General features: G+C 40.4%; 1 protein-coding gene across 15 annotated transcripts in view; it reads right to left on the bottom strand.

Moving 5' to 3' along the window:
• Positions 1-27,543, bottom strand: part of LOC107225786 (cAMP-specific 3',5'-cyclic phosphodiesterase) — a 278,042-nt gene that overhangs the window by 24,319 nt on the left and 226,180 nt on the right. For all 15 annotated transcript variants that reach the window (XM_046738558.1, XM_046738557.1, XM_046738554.1 and 12 more), the window contains 3 exons: positions 24,450-24,551; positions 23,640-23,704; positions 22,534-22,646 (listed from right to left, as the gene is read on the bottom strand). In XM_046738558.1, the coding sequence (XP_046594514.1) occupies positions 22,534-22,646; positions 23,640-23,704; positions 24,450-24,551 (280 nt within the window). The remainder of the gene's footprint in view (positions 1-22,533; positions 22,647-23,639; positions 23,705-24,449; positions 24,552-27,543) is intronic.

The following is a 27,543-nucleotide window of genomic DNA, read 5'->3' as shown; positions in this document are numbered from 1 at the left end:
TCTTTCGTATTTTTGCAACAAGCAAACATTTTATACGATTCAATCGCGTGGGAAGAAGAAAACGAATTTTTTCACAGAACGGTGACGGAATTTTCGTTTTTCGTATCCGCCGTCTCAGTTTCCTATAATGTATAATTCTCTTTGACACAAGGTATATATTTTCATCCCACGGATTTAATTGCAATAATTTTTTTCTGCTGCAGACTCTCTGTATTCTGCATGAATTTTTCCGTCTGCATTCTATCTACCCGTAACGGATTCAAGAATCAGTTAATTGAAGTGGCGAATTGATAAAAGCTTTGATTTCTCTTTAGAAAGTATAATACATATGTACTTATGCGCAAAGGCCAATGTTCTGAAAAGAAAAATGTACGTATATTTTCGAAGAATAAAATGGCAATTACAGACTTTTTTAATCTTAATTCTCCTCTTCGATTATTCTCTCGTCGAATGGTCGCTAAAATACTTTCAACGGTGCGTGAAACGGTTGTATAAATCATCGTTGATATAAATTCCGGCCATGATCGTGATCGCTGCTGAATCTTAACTCGTATAAAGCGATTAATTCCTAACGACGTTTCGACAAACGGCGTATAAGGTATTCGATCTGCATTTTGTTTTTCAGATCGAGGCCAGCCTTCCGCGTTCCACAAATAAATCGGCATCTGCCGCGTTTTCAGACCTGACGTCATTATCAAGTTATCAACATAAAATCAATATCACACGTGTTACGGTCGAAATTACAACTAAATTAAATCGGCATTTAAATTTATGCGCCGCACAGCTATTTCCTTGCACCATTTTATTCGAGAAACAGCATTATCTGCTGTATTGCGTTGCCGACTCTCGGTCGGACGTGATCGAATGAAGGAAGGTCAGGCAGCTGTTGAATAACTCGCTGCACTTCTATAGGACACTGATGCAACGATCCGTTTCATTTTCATACCGCCTAATAATAACGAGACCGGGTGTCGAAGGCTGGACGCGTTATTAAACGATCGTAACAGCTTTGCAAAAGTCAGCTGTTCGGTTCGGCGTACGTGCGGCACGCGAATGACGGAGATTTGCGACATTGTCGTGTCACGCGTATCTCCGGGTTTCTGGTGCATCGCCAATTCATTGTCGAGGTGTTTATATTCGTAAAACCGTTGCAGCGAGTAAGGTATCCGTGTTATTAAATCCGCGAACGTTCAACCAGCATTCGCAGAGTTGGTTCCATGCGTTCTATTTCGGTTTCCGGCTGCGGGCACAAATTCTTCCACCGTCGCTAAACATAATTATCACGGAGGTATTTTAGACCCGGAGAAAAACAGCTTGTCATACCGCGGCTATAAAGCGATGCTGAATTTCTCTTCGAGAGGAATTCCACCTCGTTATCATTTTTTATTACCGTATGTCCGTTTTCAGAGGTTCGTATCGCACAAGAGATTTGAAAATTGATTCGCATCACCCAACACGTTCGTCGTTTCGTGCTACGAAGAGTATTTTACACTTGCTTTATTAGCTTCATTATTGAGGGACGTGTCGCGGTCGATTTCGACGTTGACGTATAGATTTCCAAATATCGAATTCTGCGTACCTGAAACACAAGTGTCAAGAAATCGCACGGAGCAGGTGCAGCGATGCGGAGAAAATGAATGATTCATTGGAACTTTGAATCACTGCTGTGACACGGAGGGAAAAATAAAGAGAAGCGAAACGGAAAACAAAAAAAAATTTACGATCGATATATTTTTCATCAAAATAAGATATCGTTCGTTGTATTCGCGTGATGTTATTATACGCTTTCTCGCAAACATTACACGTGTATGTGTATAAATAAAGCTTGTGTCGCCATGCGGCTGTTTTCCTAAGAATCCACGATTCCTAGGGTAGATTATGGATGTACGACGTGTGTATAGATCCGTATCGCAGCATCGATGAAATCGAAGGTAGGATCTAAATTATACTTATACATATAATAATAATACAAGTACCTATCGGTTGTAATTTCGTTTAGATATATCTCGTAATTGTCGGGGAAGCGCTAGAATAAAAACGTCCAAAACGAATTGTCCGAACATCCGTTCCGTTGATTCGAAAAGCAGTAAAAATTGGTTCGCGCTGCCGAAAAAAACCGGATACAGCCGGAGAGTACGATTATTATTATATCCTACGACGACATCCTCCACGTGTACGATGCTGGCAGTTCTGTTACATGAATCACTTGAATTACCGCGAAATTACTCAATTGAGTGGGTCAGTCGGTTATATGCAGCAACGAAACGGGGTGGGTCCAACTTTTCGACGCGCAGATCGTATGAATAGATTCTTGACGACGAATTCCTCGCCGATATCTGCGGTATTGAAATAAATTCCAGCACGAAGATAAACAGCCAAAGAAACGTACAACGTTCCACGATCTTCTCAGCTTGCGCTGCGAGAAAATTGACGTATACAGATGGGTATCGGACGACGAGTCTGAATCAAATCCAAAAATATTGTACACGTACTGAAAAAATTGCGAAGAGTTCCGACGAGCAATAATTGAGTGTATTCTCACAGCACGCGACGTAATAAATTACACGCGGGGTTAAAATACACGTAGAATCATTTGTTTTGTTCGATAATTGTGAAACGTCGAAACCTTTCAACCGTACTACATATATGTACCTGTATTGCGATAACGCGTTAATGCTACTCAACATTCAGTTCAGCGTTCACCTTTTGCTCCATCGACTGTAACCCGAAACTCTGTGTGGAATAGCAATCGGCCGAATCTCAAGTATAAAGGGAACGAAATCAACGCAACTCGTCAACTAGAATCTACCGAGTAACGAAAACCCCGAGTTACAACCGGGTCGGTGATGTTTTCACAGTCGTTCGAGGCATAAACAGCTGGGCATTGAAGCCTATCCAGATATACTAAAAACCAGCTTTACGTTTCCAACTCTACGTACATATGCGCAAAAATCCGCGAGCTACGTAGCAGGCTCGGTTCAGGGAGTTACACTGGATGTTTGGAAGGAACGACGTACTACAGGCCACACACACCATTCGTCGTATGGCAGAGCGTGCAGGCGTCGCGACGCCGGGCGCCGTTTGTCTGCTGGCCGGGTGCCAAAGTTATGAATTTCGAAGAGCCGAGAAGTGCCACTTCTACTCGCCAAGGAATTTTAGTTCTTAACAACGGAGCTGACCTTGCTTCCGGGTAAACTGGATGATTTTATCCTAAGCTGAAGATCGACTTATGAGTCGACTTTTCTACAAAATTCAGGAGATAAATATACGTACCTACCCACCTATCCATTTGCGCGGTGAAGTTATATTTTTACAATTCCATCCGAGCTTTGATCGTCAGAAATTCATGGTAATTATACGTGTGTAAAAAGTGATGAAATTTATTTATTTTAGCTGTAGCACGACTCGATTTTCACACAGACTTCAAAAATTGATTTTATTTGTTTCCGAATGTTGGCGTTTGAAAGCTCTTCAAATTGAAAGCGCGTTTCATACACGTATACTGAATAGTTTGATAATTTCAGTTTTTCCAGTATTACTCTTCTTCTTTACTTGCCAGACGAGCAATCGATTGGCAACGATCTTGTGATCGGTTCGGAGTCTGGCGACAAGCGAGTTATTTTCGTAAAAAATGTGATCCACTTAGTGAATTGAGTATTGTTTGAGAAATTGGTCGGTCCTGACACTGATTTCATATTCGTTGGTTTAAAAACAAAAAAACTTCCGTCACCCAATAAATAATCACACCGTAGTTGGCCGTCGTATTTCCTTTACTCTTCAGATATTAAAAACCATCGAAAAATTTCATTCCCTCACTTGTTCATTATGTCCGCATGTCGACGTTGCGTTTCTCTTTTACCCCACCGTCTGTTCAGTCAATCTTTATGTTAAACAGAGGGTTTCGATCCGTATTTCACATGGACCTCTGAGAAAGTGATTCGAATTTGTAAGTAAGAAGGGAAAGTACATGCTTCGAGAAAATATTGGCCTGTGGAAAAATTTCATCGTACAACCCGCCTAAAAACATGCGAAAGAGTATTTTGTTTCCAGCTTTTTTTTTTTTGAGGAATGCGCGTATGTTTAAACGAGATACGCTGAGCTGTCGTCTCGTGTTACTCGATTCCGGAAAGAGCTCAAAGTTTGCACTCGCACAATGTGAACGCGTTTCAATTCCACGGAAATGTCGAATTCCGATTCACCACCCCCGTCGGACCCTCCCCGTATCCCATGTTTTGTTTCGTTTTCCTTTGACGTTTGTTTTCCCGTTATTCCTTCAGTTATTCGAAGCTTCGCGAAACACAAACACTCTAACCTTTATTTGCACGCGTTCCACCAATGGGATGGATCGGTGTAGGCGGTACAAAGATTTTTCTGCGAGGCATTGGCATGGCAAAATAGTTGCGAAAAATATGTATTGAAATTTTCTAATCGAAGACGGTGAAGAATTGAACGAGATATATATGACGATTACTTTGCACATCTTCTTTCTTATTTAGGTTCGAATATGTCTAGGAACTTGAGGAGGTTGAAAGAAGTTTAAGAAAAAAAAAAAAAAAAGGAAAATAAAAAGTTTGGCAAGATTATGGCATCAGACATCGTCGTGCAGATTAATCTTCGAGTGGAACGTGTCAAAGTCTAGTTCACTTCTCTCAGTTGAAATTCAAAGAAATTTTCTAACTCCGCGAAAGTGAGGCGAGCTTGAATTGTAATCTAGGTGAGAGCACCCCAATCCCGTGACCCGGACCTCGTACGCGGTGCAAAATATCTCCCCGTCTGGTTCCCCTGTCAGGAAAGTAAAGCAACCACCTCTGCATATAATCCCGAGCCGGGAAACACATTTTCATCCCGTTTTCCCTGAACCCTGGAACGTGTATCCAGCAACGCAACGCCAGGATCACTCGCTGGATTCACCCTCGCGGTTGCCTCCATTTAGGTTAACGTATTTACGATCCTCGAGCCGAGGTGTCGGGATTTTGTTGCGTTCAGGCATATACGTACATATTCATTTTACGCAAGTTGAATCGCTATTTTCTACGATCAGCGGACAATTGGGCCTTGGCTTGTAGGTGAAATAGGACTGAGGGACAGGTGGATCGTAAGGGAGAAGGTGGGCGATCTTTGCACGGTTTGCGCAGGCATAATTATACCGCGATATTGACGGTCTCGTTGGTTGGCTTAAGGCACCCAGCCTTCACCCACTTCTCCGAATAGTCTAGGGTTTGGGAAATCTGTGAAATAAATGTAAATCCGGCCGGTTTTACGGCGAGTCCGCTTATCAGCGCGTTTCGACGTTGGTGTCACAACCGCAATCTTTCGCCAAGACCGAAGGTTGGGGAGCAAATTTCAGCCGGCAGAAATAGGTTCAATGTCAACTCGACTCGTTTGAAATCAGTCGAGTCATATAACTACCTTAATTTATTACACAATGAAAGAACGAGAACGCCGCGCAAACGATTTTCACCTAAATACCTGTGCTTCAAATTTCATTCGAAACGATCCCAACGGGCGATAAAATTTTGCTGCCAAGCGCAGATCAGTTCAACTGACAACCTGTCGCCCGGTACAAGCAATTTCGTAAGAAAATAAACTAAGGGGTAGAACGTTTCAGACCTGGGGAGTGCGTCTTTGCACGTTTTAAAGGAATTGGGCAATTTTGGAGATGGATTATTCAATTTGAAAATAAATGTCGTCGAAGTGAACCGAAAGGATCGTTGTGTCAGTGTCATCATTCAAAACTTCGTCGTGTGAAATTAACGAAAAGAGATATCTTTCACGATCAAAATACAAGTTGCAGCAATTTTTTACCCACAATGTATCGAAACTAGTAGATTTATATCGCTCGTGTTAAATTATCTGAAGCAAATCGTGTGACGTGTCGGACGTTTCTACGCGTTCGTTTGATAAGAAGATCCGGTTAAGTAGTCGAACATAAACAGATTTGAAGTCTAATCAGAGTAGCAGATGTAATTTGTCTAATGAGAAGTAGCTGCTTTTACTGGGGCCGTGTCTGACTGGTAAAAGCGTTCACGACGTGTCACTGATTTCACTGCGAAATAGCAACGGAATAGCGTATAATAATGAAATTGATTTACTGCAAGAAAATTCCTTCGAGAGCAGAAAATTCTCCGAAAAATACCTCAATTTATTATATTTTATCCGTGCCCCGTTTCACGGAGAGTGAATTCATCAAAGTAGCAGACTCACGGGTCGCGAGACGATGCGACCTCGGTAGTTTTTAATCCGGTTGACCCCCGTGGCGACGTGAAGAAAATTCATACCGAGTGACCTGCATACGTGACACAATTTGTGTATCCAGAACGCCTGAATACGAACACGCAGTCCGCCTGCAACGTCTTTTTCTACTCATCCCGAGAATTTCGTGCTTCCCGAGTCGTCGGTTTGGGAGACAATCATCACGCATGTTTCGTGCAGCGTCGTGTAAACACAGAGATAAAGGCGCCTCTCGCGTTACGTAGGCAGCGAAAATCCGACCTGTATTCCCATGGCGTTTTAATTTCACACTGCCATGTTTACCCCCTGTGTACAAACAGAAATACCTCCCGTTGCTAATTACATTCGTTGAAACATGACTCGCGTGGTTTCGTGCAAGCCCATAACAAAGAGTGTGTCCAAAAGGGGATGACGCACAACTGCAGGGTTGATCCTGAGATTGTAAGATTTGTAGAAAGGGTAAAGGTCGAGGGTGGTTGACCTTTCGGAATGGGTATGAAATATAGCTGACGTCGAAATAACGCCGCGGAGGCTTAATTCCGTAGTCTGTGCCAGAGTCACATTCGGTCGTTGAATGTTATCTCACTCATGGGAGAAGAGCCGGCGATTCCAGGGTCAAATTTGTAATCTATTAATCCCGGGATTCCCCCCATCGCATCTTCCTTTTATCACCAGGGATTGGTTTAGGCGCGTGTCGTCGTTCCGACGACCTTGTATCGATCAGCCCGAAATCAGTACCGCCGACACCGCTAATTTCAGACAGAACAACTCGGACGCTGACACGAAGCTGGAGAAGAAGAGGAAGAAGAAGACTCGACGAAGGTCAGGGAATTGTGATCGTCCAGCGTCGAGGGACAGAATTAAAGCGCCGTCTAATATCCTCCGAGACCAGACGTAGGGAGAGATGAAGACGGGATGAAAAAAGGTGTAAAGGCAAAGGCCGGAGGCTTGTCCGAAGACGGATATATCCCGATCGTGTGTAGAGTTTCCGATATTATCTCCCGCAGTGGTGCTCGATGACCCTGACGATGACAGTGACGTTGTTAACGAGGAAGCCGCGGATAGTCCTGCTTAATTGGACAAGCCGCGTGAGATATCGCGATGTGTAGAAAGTTGAAATCGCCTTTCGAACCCGTTTCCGCAATTCGTGAGGTCGATGTACCGAAAACGGTGGTGGTGGTGGAGGAGGAACTGTTTGCTTGATCCGCAGGCGTGATTTTCGTACAATCAGCGGTAACGTTTCCGCGCTAAAATTTCGCCAAATCGGTATTTATAATAACTCGGAGGAATTCCGCGTCGCGGAATCGCCGATGATAATCTTGCGCTGGAGTGGCTGGATGAAAATAGAGTGGAAATATTTAGTTACATCACGTTGACTTGCCTACGTGACCAGAAACATGGAACGCCGCGACTTTCCGGATTATCATCAGACACGAAATTTTTTCGACAGCTCTTATTTGTCGGGTTACATTTGAGCGCGAAACCTGATTTCTGCGTGATCTCACAATCAGTTTGGGCAAAGAGACCCGTTTAAGTTCAATCAAGGTTATGATAATACAATAACGTTAGTACACGATTGATCGAGCATTACAAAATCGATGCCAGCTCTTTGTCTAATATATTCTTCGAATCCAAGCCTGTTGATTCAGGCTTAAAACGTTTATAATTATACCAACCATGCCGATTTAACAACCGTCGACATTCAATCACGTTCGATGCGGGGAATACATTATATACACGTACATATATATTATTTGAAAACTGATAATGCCTGTCGAACATCGCGTGTCTTATATGTATATATGTATATAATACATTCGAAGGATCATCGAGAATTCAAAGAATTCAGAGATTGGTATCCGACGATATATATGTACATATAGTACATCGAGTTTCGGAACGAGAGCTTTTGAAAGCTATTTATTATGTTCCCGAAATTTGATTCGGCTTTGCGAGACATGCGGCGTAGCTGCCTTATACATACGTATATATATATATATATATATATATATATATATATATATATATATATATATATATATATATATATATATCCGTGAAATATTTTTAATGCAAATAATTCCGTCAGTTCAACCTTCGTGAATCATCTCTCGTCTGCGTGGATCCGGACAAAATGAATGTGCTCCGCGTACCCTGTTCAGAAAAGTATGAAAGACCGGTCGTATTTTGTATGCGTAATCGGAGCGCATTATTAAAGTAAAGAAATTTGTACTCCTCATTTCGCGTGGTTATTATACTTGGAGTATTTTTATAATTGATATTTTCCTCTTTTTTCCTTTCTTTTTATTTAATTTTTCATTTTATTGTTCAATTTTCATTACGTCGCACGGTTTTAATTGAGATCGTTGAACCTCTTTGTCCTCCGAAAGAGCGAAGACTTCAATCGCAGCTTCTGCCGCAGCTCGAACGTCTGGCGGCTTCTGTCAGTGAGACAAGAATATACGGCGATTCCGTCTTGGGTCAACGTGGAACAATTGACCTTCCATTTTCAGATGGGCCGTAATTCGTTGTCACGCATTGTACGGTACGACAAAGCCGATCCGATCCGGTTTTATCGTCGAGAAAGATGAAGCTAACGGCGTTCCCGACATGATTGACGCTTCCAGACCCGTTTATCTTCATTGAACAAATCGGAATCACGCGTGATTGAGAAACTGCTGGGATCGTAGAACGAGAGTTTGACCATACCTGCAATTCGTGATAGCAAGTAAAGCGTCTGTTTTCAATAGTACATAACTTCGTTACGTAGACGTTAATGTGTAATTATGACATAAGTAGTACGAGAGTATGTGCATATGTTTAACAAACGCCATCCTAAATCGTGAGCCTGAATTTGTTATCACTATCTGTATAGCTGTTATCGAACAAGGCTGAACAAAGCGATAAAATTTATACACTGAGATGGTGTACCAAAGAACTCGGGATTTCTCGCTTAATTGTTGTATATATTGCGACGCAATTGTGTTTTGGGTGTCTGAAGCGTTATAGATAATTGGCTCGTTAAGAAGCAATCAATACCCGCACGCACATCAATACTTGGTATTTGAACAGATCACGTTTGAAAATTATCGAGACAATTTTCTCTTGCGGACAGAACAACAAAACGATTACACTGGATAGGTAACTAATACGATTTGGCGCATTGATATATATATATATATATAATTCTCTTGGGATGAATTTGACCCCCAGAGACAATCGTTGTATAACCTCCTAAAAATAACGGTCAGTGTTGTATATGTAATATATATAGAGGCGAAATTGATTTAAGGAGAAGGCGTACGAATTGCGAAAGCCGATTGAAACGCAGTGCCAAACTTATCGGGATGGGAATAGGGACAATCTCGATCACTTGTGAAGAAACGAATGGTCGTGACGACGTGGAGAGAGAACCGATAAGAACAGTGTCATCGTAACTTGCGACTCGTTGACGAACCACGTTCTGTTCACGTGATTTTCACTTGCTACGAACAGAAGTTAATACTTGTGATTTAGCTGGCTTGACCAAATGACGAACAAGAGGTTAACTCATTTGACGTATTGGCCGATCGGCACGCGATGGTGCAAAAGAGAGATCTTTTTCATTCAGTAATAGCAGAACGAATGGTTGCGTAACGAGGTGCGATGAACGGTTCGACCAAATGGCTGCGGGACAAGTCTCAGAAGCACAAAGAGATTACACTAATTTGTTTGCATCCCGGTATTTTGCCATTCGTCGATTTCGGAAAGGCGAAAATTTGTCGCGTTCACTATCCTTGAGTATTTTTCAAGTCGTTTTTTGCTGCCCATGTTTTTTTTACAAGCGAAATAAACGGCTGCTAGCATTATGCGGATTACACTGCAACCATTGATTGAACTTTGCGAAGCCTTACGGGTCAACTCGCTTCGCAGTCGTCACGGACATCAAAATTAAAACATCGGAATTTTGAACCTCTTGAAAAATCCGCCCGTCTCCTTTTGTGAAATTAATGAAATTTGCCGCAGCATGTTTCTATAAAGGCTCTGTAATTTCTTTGATCAACAATAATCATCGGTCGTATTCGTTATCGTCCACTGTTTGCCCATTCAATAATATTGCCAACGTTTTTTTTTATCACCAATTTTTACCTCGTCAAAACACCTTCTGTCACGGTTTGAATGAATATAAATTTTTGCACTACGGTGTGATATTTTCTCAGCTACACAAATCATTTGCTTTTGCACTTGAAGTATATACCTACACTGAGATAAAAATATGGCTCAAATTTCATTTAAGGTCAAACTGTAACCCATGGAAAATGTCATCGTAACAGCAAAAAGCAGAAAGACAATATATATCGTTTTTTTTTCTTGCGTAATACGCGTTGGATTTAGAACGCTCGAAGGATCCGCGGTGATAATTCTTATACGTAATAATAATCAGCTTCTTCAGTTTATAATTCTCGACGCAGTGAGAATTATCTGAGAACGGTGAGAGGGGTCGAGTAAAACACAATTAATAATCATCGTGTCTTTATGCTGAATATAATCAAACGTTTTTCAAACATGCAAATCTTCAAGCATCCACCGAAACGATCACCGGACAATGAATTTTTAAAACGGTTGAATTTCACCGGTTAAAAAACATTGAAATACTGTCGCACTCAGATATTGTAATTGAAAGCCTGAAAGCTTTGTCTTCGCGGTTTGAGGAGTATATTTACCCCGAAATCAACTCCCCTGATGGAGCAAGAGACGTGAAATTTATCCTCAACACCATAGACGAAAAACTATATTTGTAAGGGGATGAATGTCGTTTTTGGAGTGAATTGAAAATAGCGAAGAAAAATATTGACATTTTGCGATTAAACGCGTACAACTGCGGTGAACTTTCTACCTAGTACAAGTAAGTAAGTGAGTGAGTAAGTAAGAGATTATTCATTTTCTTCGTCGAATGCGCTACCCAACCACTGCACACCGTCGATATACCACCAGAGACGAGTCCTATCCAAGAATACACTTAGGTTGTTGTATACTTTCAAGCGTGTACATTATTCCCAGGGTTGGAAAAGTGACCTCAACTCGGGCTTGAAACTTTCGTACAAGCGGTGCACTTTGGAGCTGGCAAGTTTGATAAATACGCCACATTTCATAAAACGGTTACAGCTGCTCGTTCTTGGCTTGGCGCTAATTCCGCACATCGCGCAGCAGCTCGGCTTTGAAACCGCGTCGAGATGCGACGGATCCGTAATGTTTCCGCCGATACTTAATGGAAATAAATTGTGAGCGTGAATTGGAATCGCGGAGCGCTTGCCTTGGGAAACGATGAAAAGGGTGTAAAAAAATCAAGCATTTCCGCGCATGCTTCGAAGGCATTTTCCCTTCGACTCGAATGTACCGCCACACCGCTCGGATTGTTCGACTTCACGGATTCTGTTCCGAAAGGCATGATGTGAAAAATTGATTGGAACGCGATCTGTGCAGGCATTCAGACGTGAAAAGCCTCATGTTTATTTTCCTCGGCATCGAACCTACAATAATTGGCCAGTCTGCGTAGACGCGATTCGGAAAATAAAAAATACGCTCGCTGCAAGGCGAATGCGTTTCGGCCCGAACAAAAATCCATTGAAATCTCGAATTGAATTGCTTTCTTGCCAAGCATCAATCGGAGTGACTGGGTTTAAGAATATTCAGAGTTGTAAGAAAATTGAGGCGGATATTTATGCATTAAACATTGTGTAAATATTTAAAATTCGAACGGCCTTTCACTATCTCAAATATTTCGGCAGTAAACCAAAAGAAAAAAAGAAACGAAAAGATTTAATCACACAGCCACGTAAGTTTCTTGATCGTAAATTACTCGTTTTGACTTCTCTTTTTATTTTTATCAAATTTTCAAATTGCCACAAGCGAGAATCTTTTCGAAATAAATATACGAAGATAACAGAATCGACTATCTCGGCAGGGTAATAATGTTTACAAACTGCACACATATCACAATCGGCATCGATAAATCGAAATATATCAGTCTGCTTTGAAGTATCATAATATACGCGTCAACGTGGATGATTAACTCGGAACAACTGCAGGCTTAAATAATTTCCTCCGCTTAATTTCACGTGGATAAAATACTATCAGGTGCTTAGATTCGAAAATAAACATCGCGGGTGTATTTATACGCCCAAGGATATATTGTCCCGTGTCGTAACCAGCGTATAAAATGGCAAGCGGTATGACAAATTGAACGACTTATCATTAATTATTCATTTATCGTCATATTTTCGATATATCCAATGTAAGATATCGCGAGCAATTCAGCAGAATTTCACCGATACACAAATCGTTCGTGCATACATATAATTAAAAGAGTTCATGAATTATCGAGAAGCCTCGATACAACGTCAGACTAATACAAGTGTCAGTGCCACTCGATAAGTCGACGTGCAGCCGTCGGGAGACGAAAAAGGAACAGAATTAAATCAAGGGGACGAATAAAATCATTTCAATATCATCAATTCGTATAATTCCGCATGATAAGTGAATTATCGTCACGCGAAGTTCATGCGTTGCTTTCTTTAAATTGAGGGTACGCTTTGGAGGGAAAATCAAGAATTTGACGACCGGGGAACGAGGCTGTCTCAACACGAAGACGACTGTTTTCGATCAGCGTGCCCTCGAAAATGAGTGAACGCGTCTACCGGTATACACATAAAGTCACCCTTAAATCACTCTCCGAAACTTTTTAGCCCAAGGTGAACCATCCGCCATCTGCTACGCTCTTGCTTATTTCCGGCGAGGGAAAATCTTCGTTAACGGGATGAACATGTTGCCATTATGATTATCAACATTTTTGCCCTGTTTACAATTAATAGGTAAATTTTCCCGTAAGACATACCCGAGAGAACGTTGATGAGAAATCGCGTCGGGAACGAACAGAGAAACTCACTATCCTCTTGATAAAATGTGACGGTTAGTTTACGAAAGTCTGGACAGCGGTTATATTTGCTCTACTCGAGGCGATATTCGTGTGCAGCCTGAATGATTTTAACGCCTCGATCCTTTTTCGAATTCAAGGTATTGGTGAAAATCTATTCAACATAATTTACGTCCAACAGTTTTCATACAGTTTCGATGAATTCTGTTACAAGTTTCCACGATTTCAGGCCATTATCAAGGACCAGCTGATAAACTGCAGTGCAAAATTTTCCGTTTGCAACGATTTGAGGTCATGCCAACAGTTTCAACGTCGAGTACCCTGTAGCGATTTTATCAGCCTTTTCGCAGCCTTGCCTTGCAGTAATCAGATTTAGTTCAGTTAAAAAATGAAGAGGGGGAAAAAAAAAGGAAATTAGATAAAATAAAATAGTGCCTGATGTCGCTAATTAAAAGATTCTCAGTTTACTATACATGTAGATATAATCTATAATAACTGCGCTGTGAGATGTGAAAAATGTAATTCAGCCAGTTTGAGTACGTGTGATTTTTTTTTTTTTTTTTACCAACCAACTGGTCGCAGACAAGCTAATAATACAGCAAACATACACGGATCTTGTTTGGAAAAATTTTGTGTTGCTGATATATTTATATACATATTGGCGAATGGAAACGTTTCAAGATTCTATACAAGATCGTACGATTGGATATGCTTGCCAACGGGGGCGCACATAAATGTTTATTGTAACAATATGGTTAATAATAATGCGGACAGAGTTGAGAGACCGCATTGTGAATATTATGCGCATATCCCTGGACGTTCGTATGACGGACACTTTTTTCCATCTTATAAACGATTAATTTTGGATTCAGATTTTCTAGCCAGAAAAATTTATCGTCTTGTTCAGTGGTTGCGGTACATAATCGTTGTAATCCAGGTAATATCACGGCAAAGCTGATATATTTACTTAGTTTTGAAAATTTTTCAATACTCTGTTACACCTGACAGCTCTGATAAGATAAAAGGTCTAAGTTCTATTGAAAACTCAACGATAAGTAGGTCAAAATGATAATCGGACGTAGTTGGTACGGCCTTTTTATTCAGCAACGTGACGTAACAGTTCAACATACTTGTTACATGTGTGTTCGATCACATGTGTTATTCGTTTCCTTTCTTTCGTTGTTTTACTTGATAATTTCGTTATTGTTATTACAAACTAAACTGTAGCGTCGCTTCTATACCGGGGTGTACAAAAAACAAAACAAAAAAACGAAACGAATAAATAAACAACGACACGAAAAACAATGCTGCGGTTTACGCAATAGTAGGAAAGATTCATCGTCCGATTCAACGAATATTACCAGGTATGTACGCGTATGTTTGCATTGTAATTTCATGCAAAAACGTAAAAGTGACTACAGTAGAATCGAGCAGTCGGGCCTTGGGAGAACAATCTCGGAGAACATTGTCCACCAATGTCATTGACGCACAAACGAGGGAAGAAAATAAGTATAAACTCCGTTATCCACTATTCATTTATACGCGACTCTTTGTTCCGACTTTGGCTGGTTTTACGGCAGAATGTATACGGCAAAGTGTGGTAAATGTGTTATGGAAATTGCTGATACAACCGGTATTACACGAATTTTTCTTTTATTTTCATTTATCGTGCGATACTTTCGACAGTTCGTATAACGTTTCGTCTGTTGTGTCACACCTCTTCGACACATTGCTTATACCCAAACATTGTCTCGAGGTACGCAACTTGCGCAAGAAATTTGTAGCCGCGTTTCGTTGCGTGCAGGTAAGGTAAGTGTGAAAATTGCGTGAGAAAAGGCTGATATGAATTGTTGAAATCGAACGCGCATCTGCCCTTTTTAAACGATACGACGGGGTCAAGAAATCGACGGTAATAGTTACGTATATACCTGAATCACCGAGGCGAGGTGAGTTATCATACTTTTTTATTTTTCGATCGTATTTTTGGCACTAGAGATCCGACGATGGTAAATTAATAATACGATATCCGGCTTGCAGCATAGCGATAATGGGTTTTATAGAAGTTGAATATCCAAATTGGTACGATCGTTGCCGTGGGCGATCCATTAGGACAATAATTAGGGAAACGCTCGTACAGTCGTTGTAAGGAGAAAAATCTTTCATACGTGTATAAATTTAGTAAACTATCACATGGATGTAGATCGGCCAGCAGTCACGTAGCCACCTTTCGTATATCATTGAACTCGATCTATGTTTATAGACCAGATGTGGCGTCGGTACTTTACTTAATTTGCATATTAAAACGATATTTATAATAAATTTCATCACAGTTTCTATTTTCGCATAATAACCTCCCCCTTTATTTATAATAAATAGAAATTTATTCAGAAAACTGTGTTTAACCGTCGCGTAAAGTACAGCGGCAGGATTTGAGCTTGCGTGAAAACGGCCGATATTTCGGTTGGATTTGCTACCACCGTCTGATATCAGTTTATAAATTCCACGTAGCTACGCTTCGTGATTAATAAGCTGATGTGGCAAACATTGACCCGGTTCCGTAATCGTTTGAAACTTTTGCAAATCTCGTAAATCTCGAATAAATAAATTGATAAAAGAGACAGAAACAACCAGTTATCAATAGTCGCCGCGAAATTTCAGAGACGCTATCGACTTTGGAGAAAGCACAGTCGGTTTGTCGGTTAAAAATTAGTTCGACTTTACGCTAATAGTTTTACGGTACGTTCACGTTGATGTACCTATCATACACACCGCATACGATACTCGCCGACTTTATGAGGTGTCATAAATTTTACAATACTGAGTCACTTTCGATCATGAATCACTCGGATACGTTTTTCACCTAAATTACCAAACCGAGATAATCGACCGGAAGTAAAGGAAATGAATACTTTTCTGTGTACGTTTAATGACCGACAACGGTATTTGTTGAACGCTGTTTGACTGATACCGGAATATGCACCTCTGATTGAAATAATTTCTGACAACTGAAAAGATAAACGCTGCCAAATACGCGGCATTGTATTGTTTGCTCAGTCGAGAGAGTGAGATTTACTTTCTTCATTATATAGAGAGGAATCACTCGCAGAATGCAATTGTTGTAAACAATTCGTAGAACTTGTTTGTTAAGATTTTGCCAACGCATCGCATAATACGACATACGCTCACGTTGTTTGACAATTTATTCCAACGCCGAAGCCCAATCATAAAGTCGAAGTATACCTGGGTATACAAATTTCCATTTAGTCCGGATGGACGATGCGTGTAAAACGATTTGGAGTCAATTTGCAGCCGACTGTCGGTGACAGGCCAGCAACGTTAATTACCAGGAACCAAGCTACCCTATCACGCTGTATTTAACGAGCGAGCTAACGGGTGAAAAGATTCACGTGTAAATATCAAAGTGTTTCGCCTCCACGTCTGACTCGCCAATTTGATAGGTGTCAGGTCGGAACCTTCAAAATTCGGGAATAAATCGTATTTCGATTGAATTAAAATAGAATTAATTTTTCCTCAACGAGCTCTCTATAAATTAGAAGTAATATACGTGTAACGGCAAATACTATAAGCCGGTAATTTTGGGATTGTTCAGTCGTTTCTTATACATACATCAGATACATCAGATAAGATGACGATCCGTTTGATTTTTATTTGATAAATATAAATTTTTTTCTCAACGTACAATCTCTCACTGAAACTTATATGGGGGGGTATCAGTTTGTTGGTTAAAGGTAAGAATTTATGGAACTCCGTTCAAGTGTTTGACTAATTGTCAGAAATATGCGGTACAGCGAGTCTCCTGTATCCTGTTATACGCGCGATTAGTTTCCTCGTCACGATCTCTCCTCGCGGTAACAAATAACTACATTATCCATCCGTGTAATCTGTACTGTGAATAAAAAGTCTAGCGCATGCGACACGCCGATCATGATCCTTAAGCCAACAGTTGTGAATGGAGTACCGCAGGTACTCCGTTTATGTGTTTCCCCAATACGTCAGACTCAAACGTGCGGTACGGCTTTACTACGTTCTTTCGCATCTTCGAAGAATTTACTCGCAAGACTGTCATTAGTGACGATTGTTGAACCGTACAATTATTATTTTTCCGTTAAACTACCTCATTAATCATTTAAGTTACAGAAGCCACTATAAGCGGCGCCCTTTCTTCTTTTCTTCTTTTCTTTTCTTTTCTTTTGTCATTTTTCTTTATGTTCCATGTAAAATCCTGCATTTTTGTGCATTTTCGTGTAGAAAAATATTTAACTTTGAAATGATTAGAATTTTTAAGCATATGCAAAACAGAGACCGGTATTTTCGTGAATATAATTCGTTAGCGGAGGATAATAAACGTATACTAATAACGCATGAAATTCATTGGTTGACAAACAGATATCTCAGACTGGCCATTAATTTTACAAGATTCAATGTGTAGGGGTAGTTTTCACCCTCCATAGGGTTTCATATAGATAGAATTGGGGTTTGCGCCTATTCTTCGACTAAAATCGTACTGCCTCACAATAAATATTCATATAAATCTCATTCAATTTCGATATCAGATCCACATTCAGTCTCGGAAAATATACAGGAAAAGTACAATTGTACTTCCATTACCCCCCCCCAAAAAAAAAAAAAAATCGAATAACCCGATTGAAAGGTTTTTCTTGTAATAACTATACTTTGACTTATCTTTCGCAACCCGTTTGAAATGTCGCAACTTTTCACCCTGGTTTGACTGACACGTGTAACGATGATCACGTGATCTACGATGATCACTCGATCGCCGCATGCACACCAATAATCGTTTCGATCGGTGAAAAATGTTCCCGAGAAAGATCGCGCCGATATGCGTGATTCAATTCCGCGTAACAGCCGGTAGTTGACCTCCATTATTGCGGGTCCGCAAATCAATTCGCGATGTTAAAATAGAGTATCACGTGTCGATTCACAGTCGGCGCTTGTACAGAGTAGTTCGGAATTTAGAATCGGTATACGAATTAACGGGTGACGAGTACCCTGCACTTTTTCCTCGTATATATACCTAAGACGACTCGAGGTAGTCAAGCGGAGTTGGTGATAAAAATGGTCGAACCTGTCGAATCTGCTTTCTATGCGGAGTCCAATTCGGCACGTATAATTCACCAATTAGCGAATTTTTAACGGTGTTATAGAAAATTACGCCGGGAATCAGGTTTGACGAAAGTGTGAAAGACCCAATTCTCAGTGACGCAACGCCGACGATTTTGGATGCAGGAAATAAGAAACGCGTTTGGTCGCCTGACGTGCAACGACGACGAGTCAAAGACGGCCAGCTGATCGGCTGGCCATCTGCGTCAGCCGCTCGGACGAATTAATATTGATGAAATAGAACGGTTAATTAGTGCAGCTCACGCTCGGTTTAATATACCTATACATACGAGTATAGCAGCTATCTGTTACCCGCCAAATTTCGGTCGAGAATGTTGCCTTATACCTGCGACTGACGCAAACGTCACGCAGGATTCACGTTTTGCGTACACGTTACGCGTTACGTTGATGGGTTAAGTTTATACGATAATCACGCGATGAGTTCCCTCGTCCGCGACGAAGCCGCTTCGTGATTTTCGTATGAATTAGTCGTCGGTGGGAATTTATGAAAAGCGACCCGGTGAGCTGTTCGATATATCTATCAGGGCGGGCCGATATCGGTAGAAACTAAATCGACTCGTATTCGTCAAATTCGGCAAAATTTTTCTGTTTCAGTCGGCTATCGTTATTCGATGCAGACATTAGTCAGGTCATTAAGCTACGTTGTTCACTGATCATTAGATATTACGGCCCTCGAGGGACGGTTAACCGCCTGATATTTAATTTGAAATTTAATCAATTTCGTCAAATAACACAATTCAAATACCCTCCGTGTAACAGAGCACCAATGTAATTCTTGTCCGAACGTTCAATTTAGCGTAATTTCCTGCATGGAAACAAAATATATATATATATTGATCGTAAAAACGAGTCATCGACGAGCCGAATCATCGCTACAGTTAGACGAACAGTCAGGTTTATTTGTTCGCAACGTCACCGTCGTGACGTCACATCGTCTGTCTCGTTACGTTTGCATCGCGCGAAGATGATGCTCTTTTCTCTAATTCCGTAACGAAATGCTAATTTACAGGTGAAATACTTTTGCCAAGGTGTAAACGTGAACGAAGGAAAAACACGTTTGAGCGCGAGGCATTCGAAAGTTATAACAATTCCCCGACTACTCTGCTTGCGATACAATTTTTCTTCAATACGTACGGAGAAATGACAGAATTCGCAGAACTAATTGAATTCGTATTCGGAATACGAAGTACGAGTCAACGATTTTGTATGACCAATGTCGAAGGTCCCTGGCAGTTTCCTACCCTTGCAATCGGATCAAAGATCCCGTATGGAAGGGATGATAAATCGAAGTCTCTTCTTCGAACTTTCGCGTTTCCTTTCATCTGATACGCATTTGGAATTACCGCACCAAGTCGTCGCTCAGAATTAATTAAATCTTTTTTCCTTGCGGTTAGAAAATACCCCGCGCATTGGCACGCGTCCAACGAGCCAACCAAGTTTCGTTCGTTCGCTGCAAACATTATTCCGGAATTTGTCACGTGATCGAGTGATGCGATACTTTCTTCAAACTCCACGGAGATGTCATACGGACAAACCACGATGATGGCTTTTCCACGGATCAAAAAGTTCGCGTTACACCGTGTCGAAAAACAGCGTCTTTCGCAACGGAAATCCGCAATGAACTTGCCATTTGAAAAATTAAAATATTCATCTTTCCCAACTGCTACTATACGTACGTGCAACCAACATCCAAACACAAGTCGTACGAATTGATGAACGGCAGGCGTTCGTTCAACAAATCTTACTTTCATTCATACGTCGTATTATATGATCACGCTCAATCAAATTGATCGATTAGATATAATATTGTTTTTATAACATTCCTATACGTCAGAGTTGACGGTGAATTACCATGCGTATTTTTTTTTTCCGAAAGCAAACTGATTAATATTTAAATACCCGATATCTGTAACTCAAACCTTATATCTATACGTTTACTAGGCTCTTAGGAGGATGATTATTTTGTCTAATAGTTCTCGTAAAAAAGTAAAATGATTTTACCGTTAATCCACGTAGCAACTCACGCGGTAACAGTTATCAAAATCATTATACACTAATGATCTATCCGTAGAGGTTATCGATCAAGCTTCATGAGATTGAATTAATTTGAACATTTTTCCATACATTCACTCGTCAAGGTTTCATATAAAGTAATTTAACTCCAGTAGGCCACACCTCGGTAGAATCGCATAACGGTCTCACGAGATGTAATTCACTCCGAACGTGATATTTTGCTTGAAAAATGAGTTCTAAAAATCTAAAAAAGAAAATGTATAAGTATTGTTTAAGGATCGCAGAAAAAGCTCTCAGTTTTCCTCGCCAAAATTGATTGTTTAAGTATTGTAAAACATCGGCAAGTTAAAGAGAGTGCTAAAATGTCGAAAAAGGTCTTTATTTCGCATGAATAATGGTGCCACGAGGCTCGTTTCCACGACCAAGCTACTCTACGACGAGTTCGAAAAATGTTTCGGGTTAAATTCACCCCCAGCGACGTATTCGAGTTAATTGGACGCAAAATTTTCGTCCAGTTGTAATGCATTAAAATACGAATGAAAAACAAGGAATAATATCTGAACAGCTTTAAAATTCTGTGCTGATATATTTTTACCTTGTTACTCATTATTAGAATTGATTTTGATTTTTGAGAATTTTTTTTCCCCTCCATTTCAGTATCGTTCTGTAACTGAAAGCTTGACGCATTGTCACTTTCACCTGCAAAGGTTGAGCTTGGAATATTCGGTAATATATTTTCTACCCACCTTTTTCGCTATACAAAATGTTTGTTAAAAAAAACATTTTACAAAAAAAAGGTTAGGGTCGAACAAAGCGGCAGCTCAACATTCACGGTTTTCCTCCATTGGATAGTGAGACGGGTAAGCTTTTGTTTAAATAATTTTACAGGACCCTGTTTACTCACGACAGCTGAAAAAAAATTAAATTTTTTGGTCTTATATGCTAATGATATTTGGCAGGAACTTCGGAGAACTTTTTTTGAAATTTCAGATTTTATTGCATATTAATTTTCAAAAAAACAAGTCAACAGTCGCTCGAAAATTCAATTCAACGACTCTTGAAACTTTCACGGATCGTCGTTGAAAACACATCGTGATTTCTGATAATTAAAAAAGTGCCGCAATCGTTCCTGCGACCCAGTTGTTCAGCAATATTTGAAGATTGAACCGCAGACTTTCATTTCCTTGTCTATTGCACGCGTAAAGGCGCGCCTTTATTTATCTGACACGAATAGCGAAAAGTTACATGAAAAACTTCTGACGCAATATTCTAATTTACTTTACTTTTGTAGACTTTTAATGAACAGGCTGCCGAATCTCGGCGCCATGTATCCTGGTATAATTTTGTTACCATCGCGCGTCTCTTATTCCTTTCCGAAAAGTTCTGCAATTTGTCCTTTCCGCTTCCTCGCAGTTGGCGGCACACGAGATTGCTAATTATTCATTCCGTGTTTTATATCGAGTATAAGAGGGAATTTCTCCGCCTATGGTGAATTATCGTTTGTCGTGAAATGCGTTTTGACCATAATTTGCAATGCTAATTCACGGTATTAAGAACATTAATAACACGTATTCGCATGCAAATGTGACACCTCTTTCAGATGGTGCGGCTTGCGAGTGACATCTCGGTGACGCAAGGATAGGTAAAAAGCTCTTTACACGTTTATGACGTGCAATTAGACCTTGATTAAACACACCGATGGCTGAGTATATTGTCAGATGTATCACAACGCAATATAACCCATGCATTAAGTGATCGTAAATTTTGCAAATTTCCGAATTTTATACACCACCAACATTTCGCGTGTTCTTTGTTTCTGGCTTCGCAGAGTATACAAGGAAGGGGGGATTTTATCGCGTTCCGTAATTTCTGTCGCCGAATTGTAAATTTCTGGTATTACGATGTAAAATTAGTCATAATTGATCGTTACCAAACTTTTGATCAAAATAACTGGATTCAAACAGGGTGTTATAATTGCGATTAGGCAATCGGCCTTGTTATTTAAGTAAGGATAAACTTGGAGGCTGTATTAAAAGGATTTCGCAGCCTTATACATGTTATACAGGTCGGATTGTTAACCGTAGGTATTAAGTACGGATTCGGTGATAGAGACGATTCGGAGATAGAGATTTTTCCTCATCCCGTGAACCGTAACATATCGAGTCGCGCACACTTGTACGTGAAAATATGATATTTAAGATTTGAGCAAATACCTTGAGAGACGCCATATCCGATACGGAGCGATGGGTTTGTATAGTTTCAAGCTGATCCAAACACCAGTCGAGTTCTTCTATCGTCTCGACAGCCAATTTCATGTAGGGTTCGTCTGAAAGAATAAACTTGACTTGAACAAAAACATTAAATCTCTCGTTGATTCGACGACGTTACATAAATCCCAACTATGCGGACAAAGGATCCGACTGATACCTTGTAAAGGAAGCTGAAGGCTCGGGGACTGTTTTGTCCCGAACCTTTCACAAGTTTCTACATTAGGACAACAGCTACCTTGCCAAATCCGCCGAAGCTCAGCGCGGGATCTTAATCGCAAAAGAGAGAAAAGGAGAAAGAGAGATAGAGATAGAGATAGAGAGGGAGAGTGACAAAGAAATAATGAAACATTGGAGAAACCAACATGTGGAAAGTTGTTCGCCTCAGTTCTCCAACCACAAACAGCGACCACTGAACAGGATGATAACGCGTTGTAATTTCGGAGAAATTTTACACTGGGTAAGAAAATAAAATAAAAAATAAATACTTTTCGATTTATTCCGGTTGCAGGTTATCTCCGAAGAAGCACGCCCGGATCCAAGGGTGGCGTGATGTAGCACGCGCGTTAAGAAGTAAGCCGATTTTAAGTTTCAACGCGGCCAGTCGTCCGTATAAAGTTCTGGGTAGAAACTGTGGCAATTTGTCCGACGACACAAGGTAAGACAGAATATATGCAGGACGAGACTTGAGGGTGGGGGAGAGGGAGGGGCCAAGTTCCCGGGGGGCGGCGAAAAGAAAATCCTACGGAAATGAAGCTCTCGTACAATTTCAGTCGCAAATTTTGCAGTGTCTACAAAAGTTAGTGGCCTTCGTCACCTTCGTCTAACAACTTTACGACATTCCGACTTTCGCCCCTATTTTTCGTACGCGTATTTCAGAGTCTGATGGAAATACGCTTGCGTTTCAAACTCCCTTTCCGTAGATTCCGACCCGAGCGCAATGAGCTTCGAAATGAAAGGGTGTGTTATATACATATATATATTATATATATATGTATATGTATATAACACATATATATATATATACCTATCAATTTCATTCAACACTTTACCTCCTGGCGCCAGGTTCCGCGGCTGTGGCGTGCTACCGCCCTGAGCCCCGCTACTCCTTCGTGATCTGAAAAATTATACGAGTCTGTCATGATTGGTGGTTTGACGCACGATTCTTACCTAGTTTCTATTTTATTTATTTTTTTTTTTTTTTTTTTTGGTGTTGCTTTGATGCGATATAATCTATACACATATAGCAGGATGATTTGAGCGATCAAATTTGTTACCTACTTCTCTGGTTTGAAATATAAAATATTCATTTCTCATTGTTAATCCGTTATTGCTACGAGAAACACATTTTTAGGGATCGACTTCAGCCTGCGTTCGACAGAGAATATAGAATATCCGCGCTTAGCGTTATTGTTTTGAATACAAATTTTTCACTCTATACACTGAGAGAAATTTTCAATTCCGGTTACCGCTCAGTCGTTTACTTTCTTCATTTTTTACTACAATCGAAAAATATAGTTCTAGGTAGGAAGAAATGAAAATTAGTTTTCTAGCTGTCACCGGAAAGTCTAGTATCCGTTACTATTCTTTCTCATTACGATAACTGTTGCTACATTTTCTTGCAACTGTTGCGAAAATTTAATGCTTCTGCAACAATAAATTGACGTTAAAGCCTTGTTTAGCTAAAAAAGCAGAGTAAACCGAACAAACTTATTTTGCGCTGCAATTAGTAAAAAAGGATCGACAATAGCGCAAAATGGTTACGCGTGTCTCGTTTTTCGTAATTCCAACAATATTCAAACAGTTTTATACTGAATTTTTCTAGCTACTAATAGAAATAAAATTTTGCTCAGTGTACTCACTTGTTTGTTGGTACATTCGTGAGGGACAAGAAGTTGTTCCTGACTGAACGCAGCGAGGCAAGAATTTGTGCAAAAGGTGTGACGATGAGATCCTCCCCATGACTGAAAATTATAAACATGATTATTCAATTTCGTGTTCAACGAGTCCAGCCACGATTTGTAACTGTTATCGTGTCGTATAACTTTTGAATTCGATTTGCAAAGCCGCTCCGTCAGCGTATCATGTGTATACATAATATTGTATACATGTTATCTAGATACGATTATAATATATGTGCAAAATGAATCGCAATATAACGCCACAACTCAACAACTGTCTTAACTTTCGGTATAACTTTTGTGCCGGAACTTAGTACGGAGAAGAAACAGATCCGGTAAGCCGGTGAAAGATTTTCTTGAATTATTGTTTCAAAACAACGTTCAAGTGATACGTCTATTGCGCTATACAGTTCTACGTATAAATTCGTTCTTTCAATGTGGAACTCATACAGAAAGACTTTCATCCTACGTTGCGATAACAACTCTTTCCACTCGTATACATTTCTACAGGGGGAAAATCTCCCGTTTATCTAAACCGATGGGAAAAAATAACAATAACAACAACAACAACAACAACAACAACAATAATAATAATAATAGTAATAATAATATCAAAAATAAAATCCAGATAGACAGAAATAATATTGAAAACACAAGCCACGATGAAATCTGCAATGAAATTCCAGGGTGAACGGATAGAATTTATTTGATAAAACAAACAATTTGTTGTTTCGAACGTTATTTCGTATGGTTGATGATATTTGCCAAAGGGTATCAAACAACTGTTGGGTACGGTTTGAAACTACGGAGGACAAACATTATTAAAATAATAAAGTTTATTGAAGTGCAGAAAATATAAAACAATTTTCTCTCACCGGCCAATCCAACGGTGAGAGTGGGCGAAAGTTAATATATCAACAATTTCTCTGAACATTGAAAAAGGAGAAGGACGAAAAAAAGGCAAGATGAGAGGAAGAAAGAAACGCAATCATGAAAACGTTGAATTGAAACCGTTGTTTCTTAAAAGACACTTGCGGTGAGAGATTTTCGAGCACGCTGACAATAAGGCTGGCCTCACTATTTTGACCGATTTTTTTTTTTTTTTTTTTCGTCAGTCGCGTTGTCGGGATATAAATTTTCCGTTTTCATAACATTTGAATACTGTACTCTCGTATACGAGTAAGCAGCAGGGCGTTGTTTCTAAAAATTCCACAAAGCAATTTGGCAAAATGATACAAGACTTGAAAAAAATTGCCAGACATTGTAATCGATTTATTCAAATCTATCGCATCTATGTTTGCGGCCTTTTCTTCATCTCTTTGGGTAAAAATATTCACAGAATGAAATTCTCAGCCAACAAGCAACAGTCGAGTTTCTTTACATCATTCTGCAATGAGGATGAATCGTGAGATTCCTGCTCTTATTATTATATTCCTGTAATACTCGTCAGCTGTTTCCTCCGGCAATATTGTGTACCACGAACAGCGGCGTTTCCTTCACTCTCGTCCGATAGAGAATTTTGCCAAATTCTTAAACCTACCCACGCCTTTGGCACTAAAAAAAAAAGGATCAAATCCGAGTGTAGCGCGTACAACGAGAATTTGATTAGGTATAAGAGATATTTGGGCCTCTCAGGTTGTTCCGCCGAATTCGCGATCTCCGAAGCCGAATAATTACGGCCTCGATTTATTCAAATGAGATGTCACCCGGTTGAGTCTCGCCTCCGATGCATATCTGTCGATCGAAAGTTGGTCTCAGCGAGAATCAAGTCCGTGATATCGGAAATATAAATGAAACCTGCCTGCCATGCGCATTAATATGTTATCGACGTGGGCAGGTACGTGTCTCGCTTTCAGGTGTATAGATATAATTCGACATCACAGATAACCGTTTCGCAGCACCCACTTCTCAAAGTTCAAAGTTCACCAGAATCTCCGTCTCTCCGCGTTATTCTTCACCGTGATATTATGCTCCGATATTATTTACGCTGTGTTGGATCAGACGAATATCCGCCCACTGATGTCTATGAGTTCGCGATCCATCCATCCTCCTACGTGTCTCGAGGTGAACTCTGTCTGCATCTATCCGTTACCCTTAGGTATACCTTATACCCGTCGCGTGGGTGGTATAAAGCGTATTTACAATATGCGATACATGTGCATACCCGTATAAGCGCTCGTAGACATTTTGCGATTTTTAGAATACCGAGATAAAATTCGCGATCTCATTGATCATCTTAAAATACAGAACGTCTTAAGGAGAGAGCGTTCGGAGTGGAACTGCGATCCACCGACGGGCCTTACTCGATAAATCTCGGAAATATTTGACAACGTCTATCAGAGATGTCGAAAAACGATGCAAACCATGGCGAGTTCCATTGTTGGCGTCTCTGGCCGTTAGGCTTTGCGTTTCATGCCCTTCGCAATCACGTCACGTGGCTTTGGTTTCTGCGAGGACGAGTCAAGCGACAAGGTTCAGACCTACCTCTGGTATCGACGGAGAGCTACGTTTTTGACGCAGTTCCGATCGACGGTTAATTAATTAATGACGGCGCAAGTTCGCGGTCAATATTCCCACCGACGCACCGGAGCACGAAGCCTCCCTTGATCTCACACCGCCATTGATCTTCCATCTTGTCTAAAGTGCCCGAAGCACTTAGTCTATGTCGATTTCCTGGAATTACCTATGACACAGGGTTCTGGCTCGCGCGGTAGGACAAACAAGGGATCAATCGGGGGAAGCCAATACGGTCCCTACCCTTGACCAATGCGTCATCGGTAGTAACTAAGGTCACTAACAATAAGCTTCTGATCCGGGGTCGCTTGAGAGGCTTCAGGAGATAAGGTTATTTCCGGAAAGTGATTAGACTACTCGGAGGCGATGGGATTGATTTCACTTTCTCCAAGATTCTCATCTCAAACAAGTAACGTGAAACGATGGTAGTTTACCGAAACGTATATATATATAACATTGTGTCAAGCCACGTGCCGCAGCTTCGAGGCTTCCGACTATCCTTCCAGTAGGATATTATTATTTTTCTACCACCTAAAAGCGT

Source organism: Neodiprion lecontei, chromosome 4 (genome assembly GCF_021901455.1).
Source record: "Neodiprion lecontei isolate iyNeoLeco1 chromosome 4, iyNeoLeco1.1, whole genome shotgun sequence".
In the NCBI taxonomy this organism is placed as follows: domain Eukaryota; kingdom Metazoa; phylum Arthropoda; class Insecta; order Hymenoptera; family Diprionidae; genus Neodiprion; species Neodiprion lecontei.
This window is presented reverse-complemented; position numbering and strand designations above follow the sequence as displayed.